Source organism: Ochotona princeps, chromosome 5 (genome assembly GCF_030435755.1).
Source record: "Ochotona princeps isolate mOchPri1 chromosome 5, mOchPri1.hap1, whole genome shotgun sequence".
In the NCBI taxonomy this organism is placed as follows: Eukaryota; Metazoa; Chordata; class Mammalia; order Lagomorpha; family Ochotonidae; genus Ochotona; species Ochotona princeps.
In genome coordinates, this window is record NC_080836.1 from 89,171,485 (window position 1) to 89,196,536 (window position 25,052).

At 40.8% G+C, this 25,052-nt stretch overlaps 1 protein-coding gene across 1 annotated transcript in view; it reads left to right on the forward strand.

The window, feature by feature from the left end:
* The window catches only part of XRCC5 (X-ray repair cross complementing 5), a 90,025-nt gene extending 65,656 nt beyond the window's left edge, over positions 1-24,369 (forward strand). The window contains exons 17-21 of the mRNA XM_058664983.1: positions 7,508-7,617; positions 12,217-12,313; positions 14,095-14,162; positions 23,241-23,315; positions 24,145-24,369. Of these exons, the coding sequence (XP_058520966.1) occupies positions 7,508-7,617; positions 12,217-12,313; positions 14,095-14,162; positions 23,241-23,315; positions 24,145-24,159 (365 nt within the window). The 3' untranslated portion in view covers positions 24,160-24,369. The remainder of the gene's footprint in view (positions 1-7,507; positions 7,618-12,216; positions 12,314-14,094; positions 14,163-23,240; positions 23,316-24,144) is intronic.
* Positions 24,370-25,052: the final 683 nt, after the last annotated feature.

Sequence of the window (25,052 nt, forward strand, 5' to 3'; positions counted from 1 at the left end):
AAAAATGACAGGAAAGATAAAACGGAGTCTGAGGTCCTTAAGCGTACCACAGAAACACATGCCATTATTACTTAGGAATGTTTAGAAGGACTTAGCACATAGAATAGGGTTCTAAAATTTCTGGTTTCTGGTACTTTCTTTCAAGAATGACTCAAATTCTAGAGGCATGGTGAAACATCCTGCTGCCTCCTCCTTCTCCATTGCTCACAAAAGCACATTCAGCCAATAGCAACCTGCTTCTACCCTTGTTGAGGAATCTGACTCATCACCGCTTCAAATAATCATGAATTGCAGTTCCACTCAATTACCAACTTTTAATTGGATCCTATTGCCAGAATCGTCTCCTGCTCCAGCTTGTTTCCTCTTGGCTGCACTGTCACTGTGGCTACTTGTTCCTTCTGCTTATTTCCTGCATTAGTTTGATGACTTCTACTCAGGTATGAAACTAGACAGACAACATAAAATGGCTTCAGTCCCAAATATTCCCCACTGGAATGGGATCAACTCAGAGTGGCAAGGTTCTCCATTCTTCCATATCCTTTCTAGTTCAGTATGCTTTGCCACATTTTTGAACTTGAGGGCTTTGAGGAATGGTAAAGACCCTCTTTTCCTGCCTTTCCTTTTTCTCGCTTCCAACCCCAACACATTCTTTTGGGTGTGTAGTCTATGTGATGCCTAAAGAAACCAGAGGAATTACTTGCATGTTTAATGAGAAAGCCTTCCTTTGTTAATTTCTTGATTTTTTTGTATTTAAGATTGTGTATGTGTGTGTGTGTCTGCACACTTGTGTAATTGGGCAAAATTTGTTCACCAGAGTGGATGTTATTTGACCTTTAGCTTCTTGCTGTATACCCAGTGCACGTTAAGTAATGACCCTTAGGTTTTGCTGGACATGTTCAGAGACTCTTCAGTAGTTATACTGAATGCTTTTTATGAACAATTCCAGATTCATAGAATGTCATAGAACTCATTCATCGACCAGAAGTTTAACTTGTCAACTACCTTGAGAAACGATCCAGTCTTTTTTTTTTAATTTATTCATTAATTACATTGTATTATGTGACACAGTTTCGTAGGTACTGGGATTCTTCCAACCCTCCCCAAACCCTCCCCCTATGGTGGATTCCTCCACCTTGTTGCATAACCACAGTTCAAGTCTTTTAATATGAGAAATATTATTCATCCATAATAAAGATACAATAATCACCGCTTATATAAAGTGAGCTTACAGCGACTAGACTAATTGGGTGTTGTTTCTCTGTTTTCTCATTAGCTTACACTACTGTTGTTGTTCTGCAGAACAACTAAGGCCAAGAGACTTCCGTGTAATATTTCCTGTGGCTACAAAGTAGGACTCACAGTTAGCTCAAATCAAAACAAAAATAAAACAAGATAGATCTCCTAGTCTGTAGGAATGGATTCTGACAAGAAAGACCTTGCATTTACTTTGCTCCTTGTGCCTGGGGTTTTAATTTAACACATCAGTGAAAGACAACATTTACAAGGGGGGCAAAACACCCAGCAGGGCTTACTTTTATGAGTGTAATTTGTAAGAAATTACTGCATTTAATGAGAAAATCGTTAAGCATGAAAAAATGGGCTGTAACGGAACTTGTGGAACTTAAATGGTTAGATTTTAATTTGAGTTTTTTAGTTATTGGTAAGACAATAATAAAAATAAAAAAATCAGGGTTGTATCTGTACTATTAAGGTGGTCAACACTTTATATACTTATAGTTCAATTTCACACGCCTTTGGACATGTAGAATACTATTATTATTAGGCTGTGCCTCTCTGTGTCATATCTACACATCTTCTATTTGTAAAAGGATGGCAGGACACTGCTTTGGAGCTTGTTGTGTGACTTGGTATAGAGTCTAGCAGAGGTGGACCTTGGGTGCAGTAGACTAAGCCACTGCTTGAAATGCCCACATTCCATATTGTTGTGCCCAATTTGAGCCTGAGCCCTGCTTCCAATCCAAGTTTCCTGCTAGTATGCAGCTTCGGAGGCAGCAGGGGATTGCTCAGTACTTGGCTCCCTGCTACCCCTTTGGGGAGCCTGGATAGAGTCCTGGGCTCCTCATTTTAGCCTGGCCTTGCTGGCCCTGTGGCAGGCATTTAGGGAGTGAGCCAGTGCATTGAAGAGCTCTCTTTGTGGCTCTGAATCTCGCTGTCTCTCTCGCCCTCTCTGCCTTTGAATCAAAATGGCAATAATTTTTTTTTAAGTTAAAAAAAGAGGTAGCCCATCATAGCTTTTGTCATTTAGAAGAGTTAGATATTTAGTATACCTTCCCTTTTGTGTGAAATTTTTAGAAGTACATTTGAGTTTTGAGGAGACTTGAATGCCCTAGAAGCATTTGGTTGTTTCTAGTGCTTCTTGTTGATTGATGTGGTCTGCACTACTGTGGGCCACTGTTTGCTGTGTTGCAACATGTTAAACCTGAAAGAAAGCGAAATGTATCTAACTGTGAAGTATGTTCAAGTAGGAAGGAGACTAATATAGTGTATAATTGTTTCCATAGAAATGCAACTTAAAAAAATGCTAGAAAAATAATTTTTAATTGAATTCCATCATATCTTTCTTTACTAGAAAGAAGGAAAGACATATAAATCTCATCTCCCAAATGGGGTGTTCTCCTGTGAGTTGATGCCAAAGCTAGAAAGAAAGGTGGAGGGGCCATTGTAGGTTGAGTTTCCCAGTTGTGTTTCAGAGTAATTTCGGTTCTGGTTCGATCCTGAACGGACACTCTCATAGTCTCCATCCACAAAGGCCAGTTTATATCCTCAAGGGACATAAAAAAGGAAGACATAAAGGAAATTTGCTTGTGGGGCCCGGCGACGTGGCCTAGCGGCTAAAGTCCTCACCTTGAACGCCCCGGGATCCCATATGGGCACCGGTTCTAATCCCGGCAGCTCCACTTCCCATCCAGCTCCCTGCTTGTGGCCTGGGAAAGCAGTCAAGGATGGCCCAAAGCTTTGGGACACTGCACCTGTGTGGAAGACCTGGAAGAGGTTCCTGGTTCCCGGCTTTGGATCGGCGCAGCACCAGCCGTTGTGGCCGCTTGGGAAGTGAATCATCGGATGGAAGATCTTCCTCTCTCTCTCCTCCTCTCTGTATATCTGACTTTGTAATAAAATAAATGAATCTTTAAAAAAAAAAAAAGACGAAATTTGCTTATGATCTGTTTCTGTTTAGTTGCCTGAATTAAAACAGACTCTTACCAGGCAAATGTCCCTTGTAAGTTTCTGGCTTAAAACAATTATGGTAATTTATCTGTGATATAATTCATGGCTGAGAGACCACTTACCTATAATTTTATTTACTAACAAATATTTCTTTTTATTCCCTTAATAATAAGGAGTGGCCTTATACTTATTTAAGTGTGTTTATTGTTATTATTTATTTTGTTTTATGAATATGCCATTGGTTATGTAAGTTGGTTCTTTTTTTAAATAAAAAAAAAAGATTTCTTTATTTTTACTGCAAGGGCAGGTTTACAGAGAGAAGGAGAGACAGAAAAGGATCTTGCATCTGCTGGTTCACTCCCCAAGTGGCTGTAACGGCTGGAGCTGAGCTGATCCGAAGCCAGGAGCTTCTTCCAAGTGTCTGACATGGGTGCAGGGTCCCAAGGACTTGCGCCGTCCTCCACTACTTTTCCAAGTCATAAACAGAGAGCTGGACGGGAAGTGGAACAGCCAGGGCATGAACAGCCGTGGGATTCTGTCTTTTGGAGGAGTAGCCAGTTGAGCCGTCATGCCAGACCTTATAAGGTGGTTCTTCACATCTAAAAATGATTTCCTCACTGACTTCTGCAAAATGTTTAGCTTTTCAATTGATGAAGTGTTCATAAGGCTTTGAGGTAGTGAGAAGAGTTGGCTTGGGAAACATCCTCAGTGGTGTCTGAGTTTAGCAGAATCGCTGACGATGCTCTTACAGTCCTTTATCCATAATATTATCACAGGGTGTGACAGAGGAATGAGCATGCTGCTTCTTGGCTCTGTCAAGGTGGCCGAATCATCTGCACAGGTGTTACTGAGTAAATGTTAAGTCAGAGGCAGGCAAGCACCTGAGCCTGGATGTTGGCGCTCCGGTGACTGTGCAACAGGAAGAGAGGTGGTTCATTTTCTAGAACTTTGATGGTAAATGTTCTCTGTTCAGAAAGGAGATATGTTTTTCATATTGAAGATGAAAGCTGCCATTTTTTATTTTACATAATATGCTTGAATCCAGATAAAAATTTGAATATGATACTAAAATATTGTTGAGATTTTTATCCATATCTGCTCATATAAGATGCTGAGTTAATACATCTTGCTCTTATTTAAACCTTGAAATCCAGAGCAGACACTGTTGAAGTACTGCCTGAGATAAATGACAGCTCTCTGCCTGACTCCGTGTGCTAAGATGGATGACCCTTCCCACAGCTATTTTTTATATTAGATACTAATGAGTATTATTGAGTCACAGACTAATTCCAAAGAACATTTCAGTGAATTATAATTGGGGCTGTGACTCACTGAGCGTGAGGACTGACAGGCTGTTCCTTGCTCTGTAATGGATGTGTGAGCAGAGGGAGGCACCCTGGTGACCAGCCTTGGCTTAGTGCAGAGTGCAAGATGCTGGCAGAGTCCAAAGCATAATGCAGCCTAAGTAAAGCTTTACTTTTGTCAGTCATTTATGCATATTGCTTTTATTAAAGATGGCAGGGAAATGTGGAGTGCCACAAAACTTTGGAAGGGGAGTGTCCTGACTACAGCCCCTTCTGGTTTTCAGTGTGTTGAAGAGTCATCCATCACAGCTATTCCCTGGTGTTCAATGGTTCATTATAGTCAGTGAACCACAAAATAGTCTAGGAAGGAGGACAGAATTGAGAATCATGTGCCAGATGCACAGGCCATATCAGTGACTCTTCCTAGAAAGGCAAAATCTGTCTGATTGTATCGTGTGTTTTATTGGAAGGTTGGATGTGTTTATCTACCTGTGTTCTTGAACCCTCTAGAGGGAAGAACGTAACATGCAAGTAAGAGTGAGTCTAAATAGACCCACAGACGCTTGAGGAGTCGTTCTTAGACAGAAATTGAGTTTGAAAACTACATTGTTTTCTTTGTTTATCTTCTTTCCTACATCATTAGTGCAAATATATTGTTGGCATTCAAATTTGCTTTTTTAAAATATTTGGCACACATGCATGCACACACATTATCCTATTTCAAAATAAAGTGTGTCAGAAAACGCCAGTGCTTTGCAAAGCAATTCATTACCTCTCTATTTGCTTCATGCATTCCTGAACCTACAAAACCCCTGAGTTTCAATTCTTCATCCCTTATGCTATTTATAAACTCCCTTCCTTGTAGTCTTTGTGTCAGATTTAGACACAGCAGGCATTTTTCTGTAAGTAATCTTTTCCCATGGCAGGTATGATTGGTATCTTCCTGAGTTTCTACTGTGTCTCCGGCTCTCCCTTCTCAACCTCTTTCCTCAGCTCTCTTCTCTGTCCAATTGAAGTGCAGTCACTAACAGGCTTGATCTTGATTCTGTTTCTTCTGCACTTTGTAAGGAGCCAGGTCTGGCTCATGTGTATTAGTCTTTCTTCTTGAAACTGCTTTCCCTCCAACCTTTTTTTTTTTTTTTTTTAGTTTTTATTCCTTCTTTATCATTGCTTTTCTCCAAATATACCTTGGGCCCTCCCACCTCTCTCCTTCATACTCACACTTAACTGTGTTTCTTGATCAATCTGCAAATTCTGGTTTGTTGTTGTTGTTGTTGGCGGTGGTGGTGGTGGCCAGGTAGAAAGCCATAATAATTGATGAAGTACCAAAAATTACCAAAGATTGGTAAAAATTCTAGCCAATTAATATATTTCAGCAATACCTGTAGCCCTCTTCACATTTGTCTACAATTATTATTTTAAAATATGCATCCACTGCCATTAGCCTGTAATCATCTCAGAGGCAAGGTTTTCATTTTCAGTGATGGTGTAATGAATATGAACTGAACTCCATCCATTGAAATAATCACTAAGTTGAGCCAGGAGAAACATTTGTTATAGCTTCCTCAGAGTCCTCATTCTTTTTTCAAAAGAAATTGGGAGCATGGTATTTCTGGGGGTACTGTCTCTGGCCTATAAAAGTTTTTATTTGTATCTAGATGTATAACTCCGAGTGAGCTTAATATCACACCATCTGAGAAAGCAGGCTGCCATAGTGATACAGGAAATAGCAAACATTCCTGTTCCATTGCCTTTCGAAGCTGAAAAAGAGATATAGCTTCTATTTGCTTGGAGCTTCCCGTTGATGGTTTTCTGCTTTGCCTACCAATCAGGTTGCATTATTTTGCTTATTTAAAAGGACCCATCTGAGCATGTTTCCTCTCTTTTGAATTATAGTTGGAAATTAGTTCACTCTTTCAGGATACACTGATAAAGTTTTCTGAAGTTTCAGGAACTGTTTGCTGAAGTTTATAAAGTGTTTATTATAATAGAGATCATAATCGCCTGGTTGGTAGAAGAGACTAAATCATTTCTGAGGATATTTTTCCATTCCTGAAAAATTACAGTATTAAAAAGTACTTTATCTGTTTTTGAATCCTTTCCACATGCTGTACATTTTATAGGAAATAAGAAGATGACATTGATAGGGATTCTTGTCTTTGATGAGATATTGAGCAGTGTTCGCTTTGCTGTGTGATTCATGGGTAGTGGCCTTGAGTCTTTATAGGTGAATCTGGAAAACAGGTTTTGCATTATGCGCACGCACATGCTTAGCCATCAGAATGCTCGAGGGAGCCTGTGGTTTGGGGAAATACACAGTCTTAGATCTTGATCTTTCGTCTAGAAACTTCCACACAGCCTACTCAGGAGTGGTTTCAGGGTCCTACAAAATTAAGCCTTTAGGCTAGAAACATTCACCTCCTTGGGTTGTTGTTTGTTTTTTGTCTTGGGTTGTTCTTTCACACAGACCCTCAGGGTCACTTGGATCTACTCAGTTCACCAGTGACTTCCCTCTGTTTTTTTTTTTCTCCTTTTACTCATAATGAAGAATTTGTCTCTTTGCTTGTAAGGCAGCCTCAAGTAGTGACCCGCCTTGGAAAGATTAGCATTCTTAATGTATTTCCTCTTCCTGTGGCAGACATGACGCTGCTTTCTGACAGTTGCTGTCAATTAAGTATTCAGAGCTTATGAAGTGCTGAGCAACATGGAGAATTTTCAGGTCCAGCTAAGGACATGAAATGAATGCTAATGCTCTCTTGTTCTAATGGGATGCTCTGTTGAGACTGGGGCAGACCTGGGATTGAGAAAATGGAGTGTCCCTGGCTGGTTACTTTCCCTAACACTGTTCGACAGTCATCCTGAATGGACTTAGGAGGAATTACAGGGTCACCTCCTTCCCCCTGCTACACAGCCTTGTGTGTCCTGATCATCTTGAGCTGTTCTGCACACAGAAGCATACTTCCTCTCTCGTAAGCATTCCAGGAAAATAAAAAAAAACATGTTGCCTTCCATTCTAGCGAGTCACCAGCTTATAAACCACATCAATCAGTTTCTGGAAACGAATGAAACGCCGTATTTTATGAAGAGCATCGATTGCATCAAAGCCTTCCGGGAGAAAGCCATCGAGGTAGGCCGTCCTCACCGTCCCCTCTTCCTGGAAGGTGGCTGCTGTCACAGCGAGTGCCAGACAGCAGCCCACGGACACGTGAGGCCTTGGGCAGAGCCATGTGTGCTGAGAGCAGGAGGCATGGCGAAGCTCGGCCCGCTGTTGTCGTTTCTAGAGGAAAATTAAGGTGCACGATGAAATTCTTTTTCTCTCTCTCTTGGGACTTATGTTTTTATAGCATTAAAGCTATGGATTTATGTTCCTATATAGGGAACCAAAGAAATCCTCATTGACATCTTTAGTGGCTCTGTCATTACTGTCAAGACTGGACTGATTATTCTAGGGAAATTGGTATAAATATTAAGAATATTATTAAAACAGGAGTAGGGATCTGTATGCCAGAAAAAAGTAAAAATCAGGAACACTAAAAATTAGTTATTCTGCTCCTCCTCCCCCCCCCCCAAGTTTTCAGATGGGTTCTGGTTTTTTAGGAACTTTTAGAAAACACTTCCAAAAATCTTGTGAATTTGGAGGCTTTTAAAACTCCACACCAGAAGTGAGCAAGTTTCAACCAGAAAGTATGTTTTTAAATTATGCAGTTGTAGTGTATACTTTTGGATGTATGCTAATTAATTATTTGCTGAAGAAATGAACAGATTAACGCTTGAATAATTTGCACATTTATAAAAAATGGCCAAAACATGAGAAGGTCATTAAAATTAGGTTAGAATAAAAGTATTCCACAGTTAGAAGACTAAGCCTTAGAAAAGTAGCATCCAGGCAAGGGTGAGAGCGTCCTGGTCAGGTGGAGAGAAAGTCGGGCAGCTAGGGAAAGGCAGGGAAAGTGTAGTTTGCTGGAGCACTGCCCCTGGCAGGGGCGGGGGAGGTGGCTGAGACCCTCCCGCTGCTCCCTGTTACCACTGCCTGTGCACTAAGGACCAGCTGCTCTTTAGCAAGGAGCTAAAGAGACTTCAGAGAGCAGTTCTTAAAAGATGGACCTTGGTTAAACCATAAGCTTCTTTGGCCCGGCAGCGTGGCCTAGCGGCTAAAGTCCTCACCTTGAACGCACCGGGATCCCATATGGGCGCCGGTTCTAATCCCGGCAGCTCAGCTTCCCATCCAGCTCCCTGCTTGTGGCCTGGGAAAGCAGTCGAGGACGGCCCAAAGCTTTGGGACCCTGCACCCACGTGGGAGACCCGGAAGAAGTTCCTGGCTCCCGGCTTTGGATCAGCATAGCTCCGGCCATTGCAGCTCATCGAACGGAAGATCTTCCTCTCTGTCTCTCCTCCTCTCTGTAGATCTGACTTTGTAATAAAAAATAAATGAATCTCGGGCTCGGCAGCGTGGCCTAGTAGCTAAGGTCCTCGCCTTGATCCCATATGGCTGCTGGTTCTAATCCCGGCAGCTCCGCTTCCTCTCTGTCTTTCCTCCTCTCAGTACATCTGACTTTGTAATAAAAATAAAATAAATCTTAAAAAAAAAAAAAAATAAATGAATCTTTAAAAAAAACCCACACAAAAAGCATAAGCTTCTTTTCTTTTCCTTTTTTTTTTTTTAAAGAGGAAGAGGTTTTTTACAGAATGGCACTGACTGGTTATTTGCTTCCAAGAAATTATTATTGATTTTTTGGTATGGTAAGTATCGTGGCACATAAGTACATTTTCTTTCTTTTTTTTTCAAGATTTTTTTTTTTTAAATAAAGCAAACATTTATTAAACTATAATAAAAACATTCCATCAAATTACAAAACCTGAGCAAGAAAAACAAACGGCACATGCTTAACTGTAATTGACATTCAAATAAAATTTGCATTCCCAAAATATTATACAGTAATTAGAAAATACCAGCCAAAGTAATATTAGGATACTTTTACGTGCGATCTCAACAAATTTGAACAGAAGCAAATTTTAACAAAGGTAAATTTTACAGTGAAACATAGCAGTAGATTAAGGATCTTAACATGTTTATTTTACTGCTATTTGACACTATGATACAAAAATAAGAGGATTTACTTGACATTTTTAATAAATATGTCATGGGCTGTTGAGTGTCTTACTGGTGAAAAGATTTAACTGGCTAATCTCATCAATCCATTTTGTACATTTAGTAAGCATCATCTCTGCCCTACATAACTCTTAATGCAATTCACAGCACACAAATGGTTATCATATTAAATACATAATCAACTCGGACTTCTCAACAACAAGGAAATTAGTAAACCATCAAATGGACTGCTTACCATACACTTTCCTCATAACTAAATAACACACAAAAAAATCAAAATAATATTTGTCATCACTCTAAACTATTGCCAGCAAGTGACGGAAACTGCCAATTTGCCATATTCATGTTCACAACATGCTAAATATACTCTGCTGTTACTTCATCCATGAAATGCCAGCATGCCTAGAACAGAGAATTTTCACCATCTCTTGCCGTGGGACCTGACTTGCAGCAATCTATATTTAGATCAGAACTCCATGGGCACTTGATGAACTCTACCTTTCCATGTTGGATTTCTTATATGAGAGAGAATATATGGTATTTATTCTTTTGTGATTGAATCATTTCGCTGAGCATAATAGTTTCTAGTTGGGACCACCTGGTTTTGAATAGAATAATATCATTCTTCTTGACAGCTGAATAATATTCCGTTGAATAAATGTACCACAGTTTTTTTAACCATTCTTCCTTAGACGCACATCTGGTTTGTTTCCATGACATTGCTATTGTGGATTGTGCTGCTGTTAATATAGGATTACAGATCCCCTTCTCGTATGCAGATTTCACTTCTGTTGGGTATATTCCTAAGAGCGGGATTGCTGGGTCATATGGCAGCTTTATTTGCAATTTTCCAAGCACTCTCCATATGGAAGAAAGAATTTCAGAATTAGAAGATATTTCCTGCCATCACGAAGAAACAAACAAAAAGCTGGAAGCAGAACTAGGTCAAGCTAAAAATAATATCCAAAAATTAAAAGATATGATTAAAAGGTCTAACATAAGAGTTATGGGTGTTCCAGAAGGTGTAGAAAGAGAAGCTGGGATTAGAGGTGTATTCAATGAAATAATACAGGAAAACTTCCCTAAACTGAGCAAAGAATTAGAAAATAATATACAGGAGGGCTACAGAATTCCCAACAGAGTTGATCAAAAACGAACTTCATCACGACACATGATAATCAAGCTGTCCTCAGTTGAACAAAAAGAAAAAATCCTTAAATGTGCACGAGAAAAAAATTAAGTGTCATATAGGGGAACCCCAATTAAACTTACAGCTGACTTTTCAGAGGAAACATTACAGGCCAGAAGAGACTGGAGTGACATATTCCAGATTCTAAAAGAGAAAAATTTTCAGCCCAGAATAACTTACCCTGCAAAGCTCTCTTTTGTCTTTGAAGATTTTTTTTTTATTTGAAAGGTGGATTTACAGAGAGAGTGAGGTCTCCAACCTCTGGGTTCAATCCCCACATGGCTGCAACAACCAGAGCTGAGCTGAATGGAAGCTGGAAACCAGGAGCTTCCTCTGGGTCTCCGGTGTGGGTGCAGAGTCCAAGGCTTTGGCCATTCTTTAGTACTTTCCCAGGCACAAGCAGGGAGTTCAATCAGAAGTGGAACATCTGGGACAGCCCATTGAGCCACTATGCCAGCCCCAAGTACATTTTCTTTAAAAAGAATATACATTGTAGATACTACATATCAAAATGTTTTTAATGAAATACTATTATTGAAATTTACTTAAAAGTAAATGAGAAATATATAAAACAGAGTGGATTGAGATAATGGGTGCACGAATTTTTTTTAATTATTCTGTTTTCATTGAAATTGTCTATAATAAAAGTTAAGATTCCAGGCCACCAAAAATAAAGGACATATTTTGTGGCTTGAGGAAACTCTGTGGCTTCTACAAATGGAAAAACCTCTGGTTCCCGCCAAAGCTGAATCGAAAATGCCAGCTTCTGAGGAGCTATTTAACCTGGTGGTTAAGACACTGCTTGGGGCCCCAGGTCCTGGATCGAAGTGCTGGTGTGAATCCAATCTCTGCTTCCAATTCCAGCTTCCTGCTCATGCAGATCCTGGGAGGCAGCAGGTGATGACCTAAGGACATGAGCAACTCAGCCTGGCTTCCAGGCTCCAGGCTTGAGCAGGGCCCAGTCCCGGCTGCTGTCAGCATTCGGAGAGTGAATAATGGCAGCTTCTCTTAGTTTTCAAGTCAATAAATGAAATGTTTTAAGAAATTAAATGCTGGTTTTCCACTTATGAAAAAAGAAACTTTTTTGTAAATATGGTGGATTCAAAATATAAAGCATTTCCCAAATAAAAGGAAGACTCCCAATAAAACTGTTAAATATTATCTTTACAATAGGATGCTGGACCTTCTATCATTGTCTGTACCTACATGGCACACTTAAGTATCAGAATGATGACTGTTGCCGAAGGGCTGTACTATGTAATAATGTGGGAAAAACAGTGTGTGGACTTGGAGGGTAGAAGGGGCACCCTCTGTGGGACCATGTCAGGAAAAATAAAAACATAAAAAAATACGGAGAGCATTGCAGTGTAGGTTTGAGTTTGTGTTTGCTCTGACTTGCCACTTCTGTGCTCCTCTTACTACCACAGTTTTCAGAAGAGCAGCGCTTTAATAGTTTCCTGAAAGACCTTCGAGAGAAAGTGGAAATTAAGCAATTAAATCATTTCTGGGAAATTGTCGTTCAGGGTAAGGTATCACTTTCGCTTTATTTTTTTAATATATATATATATTAATATATATTATATATACTTATGTATATACATATTATATATATATATATATATATAAGTTCCAGATTTAAATTGTATTATATGATATATGAGGCCTAATGACATTGTATTTGACTTTAGAACATGCTTGGGATTCAGTGAATTCTCAGTCTTACTTAACTGACATACACACAGGGTGAAAAACGGTACAGCCGATCTTACACTTGGTACAGTATGGCCCATCTCCGAGAGTGCTTCTTTCTCTTTGTTGGATCAGTTCAAGTTGACCCTTTCCCCAGACACTCGGGATGTGTCAGTCGTGGCAGGTCCACAGCACTTACTTCATGCCCTTGTGCGCTGTCTCGTGCTGTGTTCTTAAACTGTCCATATAACTCGGCCAATATCTGCATGTACCAAAGCCTCTTGGTTCTTTACTTAGTCACAATGGATATTAAACACAGGAAGAAGACAACACTCTTCGGTGTCTCACATGATGCTTGCTTTCCTTCATGTCCCTTGACCATTTTTTTAGCATGATCTAAAATTCTTTCAGTGCTCAGGTACTGTGTAATGCTTTTTTAAAATCTGCATTGTAAAAATAATTATGATTAGATAGTGATATGAAACTTTCCACTTATGGCAGGGATGCAAAATGAGTTTCAGTCTATCTTTCTGTTAGATTCCAAATAAGCCGGAATATCTCAGTTGGGAGAGCGTTAGACTGAAGATTCCAAATAAAAGGAGTTGCATGTCTATCCTTCCAACTTTTAACCGGCAGCTTTTCATCACACACACCACCGTTTCCCTGACAGTTAATTTTTCAGCCATTTAACTGCTATAGTGGAGAAGCAAAAGCAATTAGAATTGTGCGCAAATCACTTTTGTGTCTCTGCTGCCAACCTGGTAGAGGAACGGTTGGATTTGGTATTTACTGATTGCCTATAGCATCTTACTTACTGAAAAGAGCTTGCAAAACATACACAAGATACATATTTTCTGAGAACTTACATGCTGTTGAGAAAATATAAATGACTTGTGCCATTTCCAAGTACAAACAGTTGCTAAACAACAACCGTTTAAGGTAGGAAAATACTTTAGCAATAGAAGGGAGCTGAAGAGTAGGTTTTCTGTCCTTGATTTGCTCGCACTGAGCTGAATGATAGACATGCCTTTTGTAAGAACTTTGTCCCTGCCCACCTAGTCCCCTGGCCATTCCATTAGCCAGTAACTGCTGTAAGTCACAGCGTGCTGGTGTGCAGTTTTCTGTTAGCTATCTGAGGAGTTGGACAGAATTGTGCACCCATTCAATTGCTTATTTAGTGACCTTCCACGGTATGCGGTGTTGAGGGGAATGCAAGAATGAATAAGACCTCGTCCAGTCCTTAAAGGTATTGTCCATAGGAGAGATAATGTGTACAAATAATTATACAAGGTAACTATAACAGCAGAATCTGAGAATTCTAAAGAAAGAGACCCTGTTTTCATCTTGTTCGAGGAAGGCTTCATGGAACAGGTGACATTTGGAGTGTAGCCTTTATTGCTGATTGTACAAGCTAAAACAGGAGAGAATTCCCGCACAAGAAAGTAAACCCATGAACTCATTGCATTTGCTGTTTTGTATGTTTTCTAGAATTGAACACCTTTATTATTATTTTTTTTAAGTCTACAGCAGAGAGGTGGGAGCAAGGGTGGAGGCAAAGAAAATGGAATCGGATTGATTCTTTGTGTCTGCATTGTTCTCTGTGAATTGCATTTCAGATGGAATTACTCTGATCAGCAAAGATGAAGCCTGTGGAAGCTCTGTCACAGCTGAGGAAGCCAAACAGGTATTGAGGGACAATTCCCTGTCTTTCAGTAATTTACTGCAGTGAACATTAGCGTCTCCATCTCCTTGAAGTTTAGTTTTAAGGTGATATATTCATGGTTTATTCAGCCTGCAAGCAAATGACGTCAGCTGTGGCATCCTCATGGGAGGTCTTAATGTCTTACTCAGTCTCGCTTAGGCCATGGTTATGTTTCTAGAATTCACTAGCAAGCCCGTGTCCAGTAGCTCTGGAGCTGCTGGACTCTGATGCATACAGGTTTAGAATTGTTCCTGGTAAGGGCTGTGAAATCCATTCAGCCCAGTGATTCCCACACTGAACACACATTGGTCACCTGGGAATTGTTATTATTATTGTTATTATTATTATTAACAACTGATTAATAATCGCTCTAGAGATTCTTTTTTTTTCATTTTATGTCAGTATTTTTTTTTTATATCCCTAGAGATTCTGATGATCTGATATGGGTCCTGGACATGAAGGTTTTGATTCATTTTTAAAGCCTTTCAGGTGATAACGTACTGTTTGTAGAGGAACAGTATTCTAGCATAATCCACACCCAAGGGCTTCAGTAAAGACCCCATGAGCTTCTTCTTGACATACATTGTTAACCCAAGGCCTCCCTGCGTGGGGTATGAGTATAGAATCTGAGTCAGCTGTGAGTAAAATGCTCATACATGTAGTTATTTATACCTGTGCACCTGACCTTCATGATCCTTCAAAGCTGTACTGACATCTTAATGGAATTAAATTGAACCGCCCAAAAGTACACAGTTGCTGACACTCACTGTCAGTTAGGCACTGAGAAGACCTGTCATACAAGCATGGTCCCTGGCCCCAGTCAGCGACCAAGCTGTGCTGCGTGGAAGGATGGCACCACCACCCCGTTCTGGAAGCTATAGTGTTCATTACACAGGAGCACAGATAGGCAATGAGACCCCGGAGTTCACTTCACCTGCCGGGGACTGCTGTGTCTGTGTTTAGGACACAGAAATCTATCAGGAAATGGTATGGACAAGGTGGGAATGTTTGTCATAGGTTAAAGTCAGGCCCAATAAGAAAATGCCACAGTGCCGTAAATTTTCCACGTAATGATTCCAGAATTGGGCAGAGAACATAGTATTGTTTGGAAAAGACATTAGAATACATAAGAATTTTTGCTAAGCATTTTAGCTAATGAAGAGCTTTTGTTAAAGAACTGATAGAATCCCTACATTCAAGGAATAAGATCTACAATTTTAGAAGAATCCTTTAAGGTATTGAAGAGGGTCTCTGAAGACATTTCACGGTGTCTGTATTCTCTTCTGCCATGATGGGCTTGAGTAGATCATAAAATTGTTGAGCTTTGTTTCTATTTTTGCCCCCTTATATGATGTCGTGATAACCTTCCACTCTTGAACTGAAGTGTATTAATCACATTCTTTAGAGAAACAAAGCAAATACAATATCTGTCTGTCTATATACACATCACATACATGTGTATATACACACACACATATATAGCAATAGTATGTTTATGTTAAATATATATGATGTGAGAAAGAGGGGAGGGCTTATTTCCAGTACTCTAAATGGGCACCGTAGCCTAGTCAAGTTGGGACACAATATTAACAATCAAATAGGCTGATGCTTACCAACTTTTGGAAAACAGGTGAAACAAATCAAGATAAATTATTTAATTTTAGTGTGCATTTAAGGAAGCCTCTGTTCAGGAGAGAGCTGGGTACATCTTACGGTGGTTGGAGGAAGCAGGAAGCACTGAGGTGAGAAAGGAACTGTTTCCCCATTATAATGCTCTTAACCCAACAGGTCAACACTAAGTGAATCCAGAACACTGGAAAATAAAGAAATCTGAAAAGGGAAAATCCACTTGCAAATTGTGCAAGGATTGTTCTGTATTATAAATGCAATGTCATCTTTAGAATCAAAAGACACAAAGCCCACGCATCAGTGGTTTCAATGGCTGATAATTAAGCTGTACAGAGAAATTGCAAGTAATGGCCAGCTATGAAGTAGTATCCTTAGATGATGTTGCTATCACAAGAACGTATTTCAGTTATAGAAACTTAATCATCTTTGAACAGGGAGGACAATTGATGAGAATTCCTTCTACTCCCCCCATTGGCTGCCTGGCCCTGGCTGATGTTTTCATAATCAAAGCACAGTAGTACCACCAAAGCTTCACTGTGCTTGACAGATAAGAAATTTAAACCTTTACCTGAAATGTATTGAGTTCTAGCTCTGTGCTACATGTATTTATATAAATTATCTCATACATAGCTCCCCCCCAAAAAAACCAGTATGCTACACATTCACTGTATATATTCTTTCACATTTAGGAATGCTATTTATATGACACTTTGACTTATAAAAAAATCCATATTATATTGCTACTCACCTGGAACACTGTGTACATACTGTATGTATGATAGTGATAACTTAAATATGACCCAACTCAAGAACTTAAGAGGCCAGCACTATCTCTGCAGTCCTTCCAATGTTCTGCCAAGAATGGGCAGGAGCAGGAACAGCCACTCCTCTTACCTAGAGAGCCAGGCCCCGAAAAGTCAAGAGGAATACACTGAGCCCTCGCAAGCAGCAAGGATCAGAACACTGCTGCCTGGACATTGCACCGATCTTTGTCCCTCATAAGATTAAGTCTTAGGCCCAGCATGGTAGCCTAGCGGCTAAAGTCCTTCCCTTGCACAAGCCGAGATCCCATATGGGCACTGGTTCTGATCCCGGCAGCCCTGCTTCCCATCCAGCTCCCTGCTTGTGGCCTGGGAAAGTAGTCGAGGATGGCCTAAAACTTTGGGACCCTGCAGCTGGATGGGAGACTCAGAGGAGGCTCTGGACTCCTAGCTTTGGATCAGCGCAGCTCCGGCTGTTGCGGCTACTTGAGGAGTGAATCAATAGACAGAAGATCTTCCTCTCTGTCCTTCTCTCTGTATATCTGGCTTTCCAATAAAAATAAAGATTTAAACAAACAAAAAAAGAGGTAAGTCTTACAAAGGGAACCTTGAACCAGTATTCTGTGTGAAACACATTAGAGGCTGTCTGCCTCTCCTCCACAAGTGACCCCCTGGTCCATAGCCAGCTGGTGGGTAGAGGGACCTGAAGATCACAGGGTCGAGTCTCAATTCCAGTTTGCCTTCAGCACACACTCTCCTGTCTGATGTTCAAGGTTATGCCTTTGTGCCTGTTTTCATATCACAATGATAGAGACACATTTCAGGTGTGTTTTAGCCGGATCAGGGAAGTGTAATCACTTTTGCAACCATGCACTGAAATGTTCATTTACATTACCTTCAAGTGTCAAGTTGGATCACAGCCCAAATAATCATTTCAGGGAACTTGATTATAATCAGTCCTCACAGTCCATTTAAAGTCTTTTAAGGCATTTACTGTAAGTTGTTTAAAGTTAGCAAGCAGTCAAATTATTGCTATTAAATGTTAATATTTGAAAGGAAATAATTATCCAGGGTTGTCCATTTTAAATAAAAATCAAATTATAACTTTACACTTGAACAACATCTTAAGGAGAGCTATTCCCCTCCAGTGTGTTCTAAAACTATGCAGTCTTTACGAGTCTTTGAAAAATAGGAGTAAGTCAGCTCTGCTGCAGAAATAGAAATTTCATCCATGACATGATTATAAATTTCATCCATGAGTATAAATTAGTCACTTTCTTTTTAAGTTTTTTTTTCTTGCTCTCATCTCATTTTGAAAGCTAGACATGCTTATAGCCCCTCTTTTATACTCATTTTAATTGTCAGTATAGCCTTTCAGCTCTTTCACTCAGCTTTTTGTGTTTCCAGTTGGGATCATTATGTCATTAACATTTGAGATCTGGTGGAATCTTTGCAGGGCCCTGGGGTGTCTTTCATCCATTAGCTCCTTCTCCCGCATCACTATGAGTGGGTAGCAGAGGTAAAATCATCTCTCTCAGATCTCACAGGCAGCCACTGGCCAAGAATCCAGTTCTAAAACTGTCTTCCACTCTTACTCCATATCAAGAACATAGTGAATTTTTTGGCCCATTTTCCATCACTGTAACAGAATCCCAGAGATTGTGTATTATTTAGCTCATTTTGGGGGACCGACAGTCCAAGATTGAGCAGCTTCATCAGCTCCTCTCCTGGTGAGGCTTTGATTGCATGCAATGGCAGGAGCTCAGACACCAGGCAAAGATAGTGGTGAGACAGGAAGCCAGAGCTGAGAAAGGGGCAGGTCTCAGCCTTTTTTGGCAGCCTATTGTCACAAGAGCTGACCAAGGTCCCATGAGAAACACCTGAATCTCTTGCAAGAGCACTGCCTGAATGACTGCGCCTTACCTTGCAGCAAGCTTCTGAAAAGCATCTACCACCACACATTCAGCACACAAACCCTGGGTAGCCAAGCCATGACGTTGAAGAAAGAGAATTTTTTTTTTTTGCCGTGGCTTTAAAATATGCTTTTTCACAGGATTCTGAGAGGCCCAGATTGATATAAGTAACTAAACATTTAATGTTAGGTCTGTTGGGGAGGTGAAGAAGAGAGAGAATCATCATTTAAGCACTTATTTTATTTGCACTGGCCTGATCTATCCTTAATGGTTGGGGCTGACTTACTGATCTTCCAACTGAGTAACAGGCACGCAGAGCTTAGCAATCTGGTTATTTTGCTGACGCCATCAAGAGTGGTGGAGTTGACCAGCACCATGTCTCAGAGCAAGTTGTGCCTGGTGGCAGTGACTAAAATCCAAACCCAGACTCCCATACTTGCCACCTTTTGCTGATGCTTTGGTGCCATTTCTTCCTTCCTCCACCTTGCATCCATCTCAGGTAAAAGACACCCTCATACTTGTCTCACAAATGTACTGAAAAGAGCGCTGTGCTTGTGAGTCACCAAGGTATTTCCAGAGCCTTGTGAAGACTCATCTCTTGAGATCAGCTCTCAAACTGCTAGCATCTGTTAGACTTCATGTCATCTTCCTTTGTTCTTTTCTGCTTTCCTTCTATGCCTTAAGTCTCATTGTAGTTTTCCCATATTCTTGTCCATAAAGCAATAATGAAAATATCTCAATATTATCCAGTAGGTTTTCAGAGTTTGATACTTTTAAGATGCAGCTTTAAGGTGGATGTTGAGATGGAACATGGAAGCAGTGACTGCAGTTTCTAAGTGGCAAGCATGAGTTCCTGCATGATCACATCTCGGGGCACCCCGGGGCCCCACATGAAGATAGCAGTACATTGCCCTCACCCTAGAAGGTACTGCCCCAGTCAGAACTCATGAGTTAGCCAAGACAATTCATGTTGCACTTCTGACACTAAGATTAATTTTGCCTGTTTTTGACCTTCATGTAATTGGAATCGTATCTTTTGTGATTTATCCATTTTAGAATTAGTTATCTTTTCTTATAGCCATGCAATATTTTTTGTACCACAATTTATTTGTCCATTTTCCTATAATGAACATGTTGATGTTGTCAGAATTTGGCAGTTACAGAAGCAGGTGTTATGAATATTCTTTTTTTAATCAGTTTGGGTTTTTTTAAGATTTAATTTTTTTATTGGAAAGTCAGATTTACAGAGAGGAGAGACAATAAGAAGATTCTTTAATCTGCTGGTTCACTCCCCATTCTGCTGCATTGAAACTGAGCCGATCTGAAGCCAGGAGCTTCTTCTGGGCCTCCCACATGGGTGCTGGGTCCCAAGACTTTTGGCCATTCTCTATTGCTTTTCCAGGCTACAAGCAGGGAGCTGGATATGGGAAGTGTAGCAATTGGAATATGAACTGGTGCCCGTATGGGATCCCTGCATGTGCAAGGCAAGGACTTTAGCCACTAGGCTTCAGTGCTGGGCCCTATGAATAATCTTGTACATGCTATTTGGTTGAGGATATTTGAAAGAGTTAAAACAAAAATGTTATGGCACAGCAAAGCATCTTTATAGACTTTTATCTTCTCTGAGATTCAGCCCCAGGTCGTGAGACCAGCAGGGCTGACTGGGTATTTGCACTTCAGTTTGGGGGAACATCATCGTAGGAAGATCAGGGGCTTGTCCGGGTTCCTGAGAAGCTAGCAGAGCTTTGGGTATGATTGTGTTCGCCACACCGTGATGCCATACACTTCTCTGCTGTACTCGGTTGACTTTATTGGGTAAAATAAGCTACAGGTGGCAATAAAAATGCAGCCCATGTGTGTGTCATTGTAGGCAAAGTTTAGGTAAACTGATGTGTGTGCTTCATGACACATTTTTATGTGTGTGGATTATGACTGCCTCTGGAGTCCCCTGCTGGTATAGGACTCAGCCTGATCATGGCCGGATGTTCCTCATTTGGGAACAAATAAGGCACTGGGTTGATTGCAAGCATTTAATGTTGTGGAAGGACAGGGCTGGCAGTTTTTGTACAAAGGTTGTTGACTCCATTTCTCTGCTTGCGACCAGGATGATATTTCAGCATGCTTGGAAAGTAGTAGTTTATCCATTTCATCAAAATCTACAGGGAACAGGGATCTGCTGTGCTGATGCCAAGCAAGTGGTGTGGCTTTGAGGGAGGAGGAATGTGTCGCCCAAGTGTCCTTTGTATTTATTCCCGACATTTTCAGCATATTGGAAAGGGCAGAAACATGGAAAAAGATGCGAGTTGACTCCCTCCCCTTTCTGCTGCATCCAGAGAATCTGTTCCTGTTATTGAGAAAGCAGGCCAGTCATTGAATTCGCCGCTCTGTCACTGGCTTCCCTGTCACTGCACAGCCTGGAAATTACTTGCTGTTAAAACCCTGATGAGGGGGAGTGATATGTGTAAGGGATCTGCATTGTCGGGAGCTCGGGGAAGGATAATGGATGGCCGCCCAGCTTTTAGCCATAATTTGCTTACAGAAATATGAAGCAGATCTGTCAGGAAAATCAGTTGCAGATGTTTAGCACTTGATGGAAATGAAGGGCTTTTTTCCCTCACTGCTCTCATCTTCCTAGAAATATGACCTGATATCAAAGATATGCCTTTTGTATTTAATTATATGTATGGGTTATACTGTGCAGGCAGTCCTTTTTAAACTTAGCCCTTAACCGCAGTGTGAAAGGGTCTTTGCTAGTCGAGAGAAATTGGAGGTTTTATGGCTAAGTGCGAGAAGACATTAGGGGGCTCTGGATTCGTCACCAGTCCCTAGCAGGGACCAGGCAGAAGGTGGAGTATTGTTCTTAAACTGTTGAGTCCATGAAGGCTGTCTCACATTTGGAAGATGGTGGTCATCTGTGGCCCCTAAAGGTTTAGGATAGGATACGATTCTGCTTTTTAATTATCTTTCCCCCAGTGAGACTCAACTTTTAAGAAGATTATTCCTGACACAGGGAAAGCCATGTAGTTATGAATGTTAATGAACAGGTCAAAAATAAAGGTCATTTTTGTAGTCATAATCTGGAGAACTCTGAAGATTAATCTTGAAATCTAGGATAGAGTACAGATTAATTTAACCTGAGCCTAACAGATGTGTTAATTTCAAACTCATTTGTTTTCAGCCTTCAGCTATCTTTATTAATAACCATCTAGAATAACTAAATAGATTAGTGACACAGAAGTTGCATCACAATTCTAGTCTGAACAGACCATCTGCTCCTCATTGCTAGTATTTTCTATCTCTCATACCATTGATGAGACATTGAAGAACCTTAGAGCTAGATGGTCCTGCTGTGCTGTATAGTCAGGAATATGGAAAGATACATATGTGGCCATAAAAGAAGATAAGTTCCTTAATCTTTCAGTCCAACAGGAAGGTAATGAATTGTGAGATGATTCTGTTGAGAGAGAAAGAAGCCCAACAAAGAAGTTAATGCAACAAACCAACTATCATGGTCCTGTCCAAGTGCTGAAAAAGCCAGTGCCTGGTTATTCAAAAGTAGCCTCCACTATTGCCATTTTGTTACCCATCCTGGTACCTGAGGAATAGAAGGATGGGCGGAGCTTGCCTGCTGGCATTTTGCTTCATGCAGCCTAATGCAAGTACTTAACAAGTGCCTTTGATTTATGATATTTTTAAAGAGACATTTATTTAGGTATCTTAGATTTCAGAGGCCTGGATTGTGTCTACTTTATTATAATAATCACAGGAGTGCTTGGGAAAGCAATTCTTACCATTTTTTTTTTCATGTTGTGAAAGTGAGAAAAGTGTAACTGCGCTTTTCCCTTGTGCACAGAAGCAAGTGCTGGAGAGCAGAGGTGAGCGAGAAGGTTGCAGTGCAAGTTGACTCTGAGGAACACAGAGGGAGGCAGCCCCCTTTATAGCCCACCTGCGCCTTGTCTCTGGAGCACTGATCTGCCAGAAACCTGGCTTCTTGTGTTAGGGTACAGGGACATCAGTACAAGTCAGCTCTTCGATACAGTTCCCACAGGCCGCTCGTTCTTGGCAGAACAGAGCGGATTATTTCCAAAGGCACTCACTACTTTGAGATGCGAAAGTCACTCCCGGATCCTTGCAGACTTCACCTCAAGGGCCTTGGCTAGTCTAGATTCCTGCCCCAGGTCTAGAACACTTAAGCTGAATGCAGGTTTTCTCTTCCATTTCTCATCTGCCTGTTTCAATTTCTTAACACAATTGAAGAATTTCCATATAGGATTCAACCTCCCAGGTACGTTCAGTTTTGGGTGTTGCATCTCTTAAAAGAAGTCATCCTTTTACTTTGCCCACAAGGATAGATGATTGTAATCTCAACCCAATTCCTATGCTCCTCTGGAGTTATTTTTGTAACCTTCACACAGCATCTTAGCTTCTTTGTAAGCAGAAAGAGGAGTGCCAGATGTCCACAGTGCCAGAACTGAGCCCTCCACACAGCCCCTGTCTTGGCCACCCATGTCATTTCATCTCTAGATTCACAGAGATGCCCTCTGGGCACTAGTTAGTTTGAAGTGTTGAACCTTGAGAGTGCATCTGTCATCCAGAGCCAACTGAATGTGCTGAGGTGATGTGTCTTCGGGGCCATTTGTGGTGAGACTTCATTAAGCAGGCCTTCTTATGTTGGCCTGTGGCAATGTTGGTAGATTAGGACTATCGCTGGCAAAAATATCGTTTCAGTGCCATGACTGACTTTTGTTCATTCACAGTTTCTGGCCCCCAAAGAAAAACCAAGTGAAGATGCCACAGCCCTGTGTGGGGAAGGAGGTGACGTGGACGATTTAGTGAGTACTTTCACAGCACACCTGGTGCCCTGATGATTGAACTTGCCTGAGCTGTAAATACAGCCACCAAGGCTGTTGATCACAGACCTGTGCTTTATCTGTGCTTTAATTTCTAACCCACCAGCTGCTCTCTGCACTGTTATTTATTGCTATTATAAATGTGATCAGGTAAGTGGTTGCATCCTGGCAGTTCTTGTGTTCTGTGGTTTCAGCTATTGTTCATTCAGGTAATCCTCTCCTTTCAAAGAGTAAAAAATAAATAAATAAAAGAAGAAGAACTAGGGAGGTATTCCCTTAGTGGCAAAATGTTATAATTTGTTGAAATTGCTGTAAACCAAAAACACCATGCAATTTGTGTGGGCTGACAACTAAAAACAGGCTTTAAAAAGCCTACTTCTTGACTGTTCTCAGTTAGCTTAATATAAACAAAATAGACTGATAGTCCATGGAGAATTTCTGGACATCGTGATACTGTGTTACGAAATGCTGGGAAGAAGATGTTGGCTTTTGTGTCTGTCTTTCACGTTTGGAAGCTTCCTGCCTTTAAGCCTCAAATGACCAACTATCCAGCAGAAAACTATACCACAAAAAGCAGAAATATACCACAAAAACTGCCTACTAAGAAGATGTCAGGATTTGGGGGGAGAAGTTCTTGGCACTGAAATAAAACGTGGTAGTTAATGCCTGAGATTATTAGCAGTGAATTAGTGTATGCAAGACCATGCATCCTTCCCAGGGTAGAGATCTCTTTCATGAAAATGTCTTTACCAGAGAAGTGGTGGTTTCAGGTTAGCCTGCTTTCTTTCTAAAACATGCTTCTTGTTTACAGCTGGACATGATGTAGGTCATGAATGTCTGAAGAAACCAAGAACATTGCAGCGCTGTGGAGAACAAGCTGGAGGCGGCCAGTTAAGGGGACCAGAAGCCCTGGAGATAGCCCCAGCAGGTTACTTGTGATTGATTCGGCTGATTATCTGTGTGATATACTTACCAGCATGTTGCAAAGCATAACTCGGGCTTTTTGCAAGTTTATAAAAAGCTGTTGTTATTTTCTAATTGGTGTTTTAATTTTTTTGTGGTCTTACCATTCTCAATGCATTGTGCACACACTTTGAAGTTTCTGGAGAGTAGATTTCCACCTGCATCCTGACCTGGTATTTTGATGAGGACTGTAGCCCTCATCATTTGCTCAGCACCTCCCCCGGAACCATACCATAGTCACTGGTAAGCCTCTCAGCTCAACCCAGGAGCCATTCATTGGCTCCTCCTCTACCATCCAGAGCTTGGGCTGAGGGAAAAATGGCGATTGTGTCCTGACAACAAGGAGCTGGGTTAGCAAAATCATGGGTGAGGATAGACCTTTTGCTCTTTTTGTGAAACCTTTTTCATTGCGGTATTACTTTGACTTGGAACATGGGTGGTTTTCCTTGAGCGGGATGGGAGGGGAGCAGCTGGCACCGTTTACGTCTACTTGTAATGTTCTCGTGGAGAGAGGATCTTCATGCCCAGCTTCTGCCATATCTGTGAACCTTGAACCAAAATCAGAACCTGAGAAGTCTACTAGCAATAGGTAGGTTGTAGCATCTTGTAGTTACGCTGCTCAGAGAGAACATTTGGTTGCATTAGAACACTTCTTTCTTAATTTTTCATCCTCTTCATTTCTGCCTAAGTTGGCTTTTATGTCTCTTTGGATGTTTTCTTTTCCCAAATAAGTAAATAACAGATCCCTGATTCTCT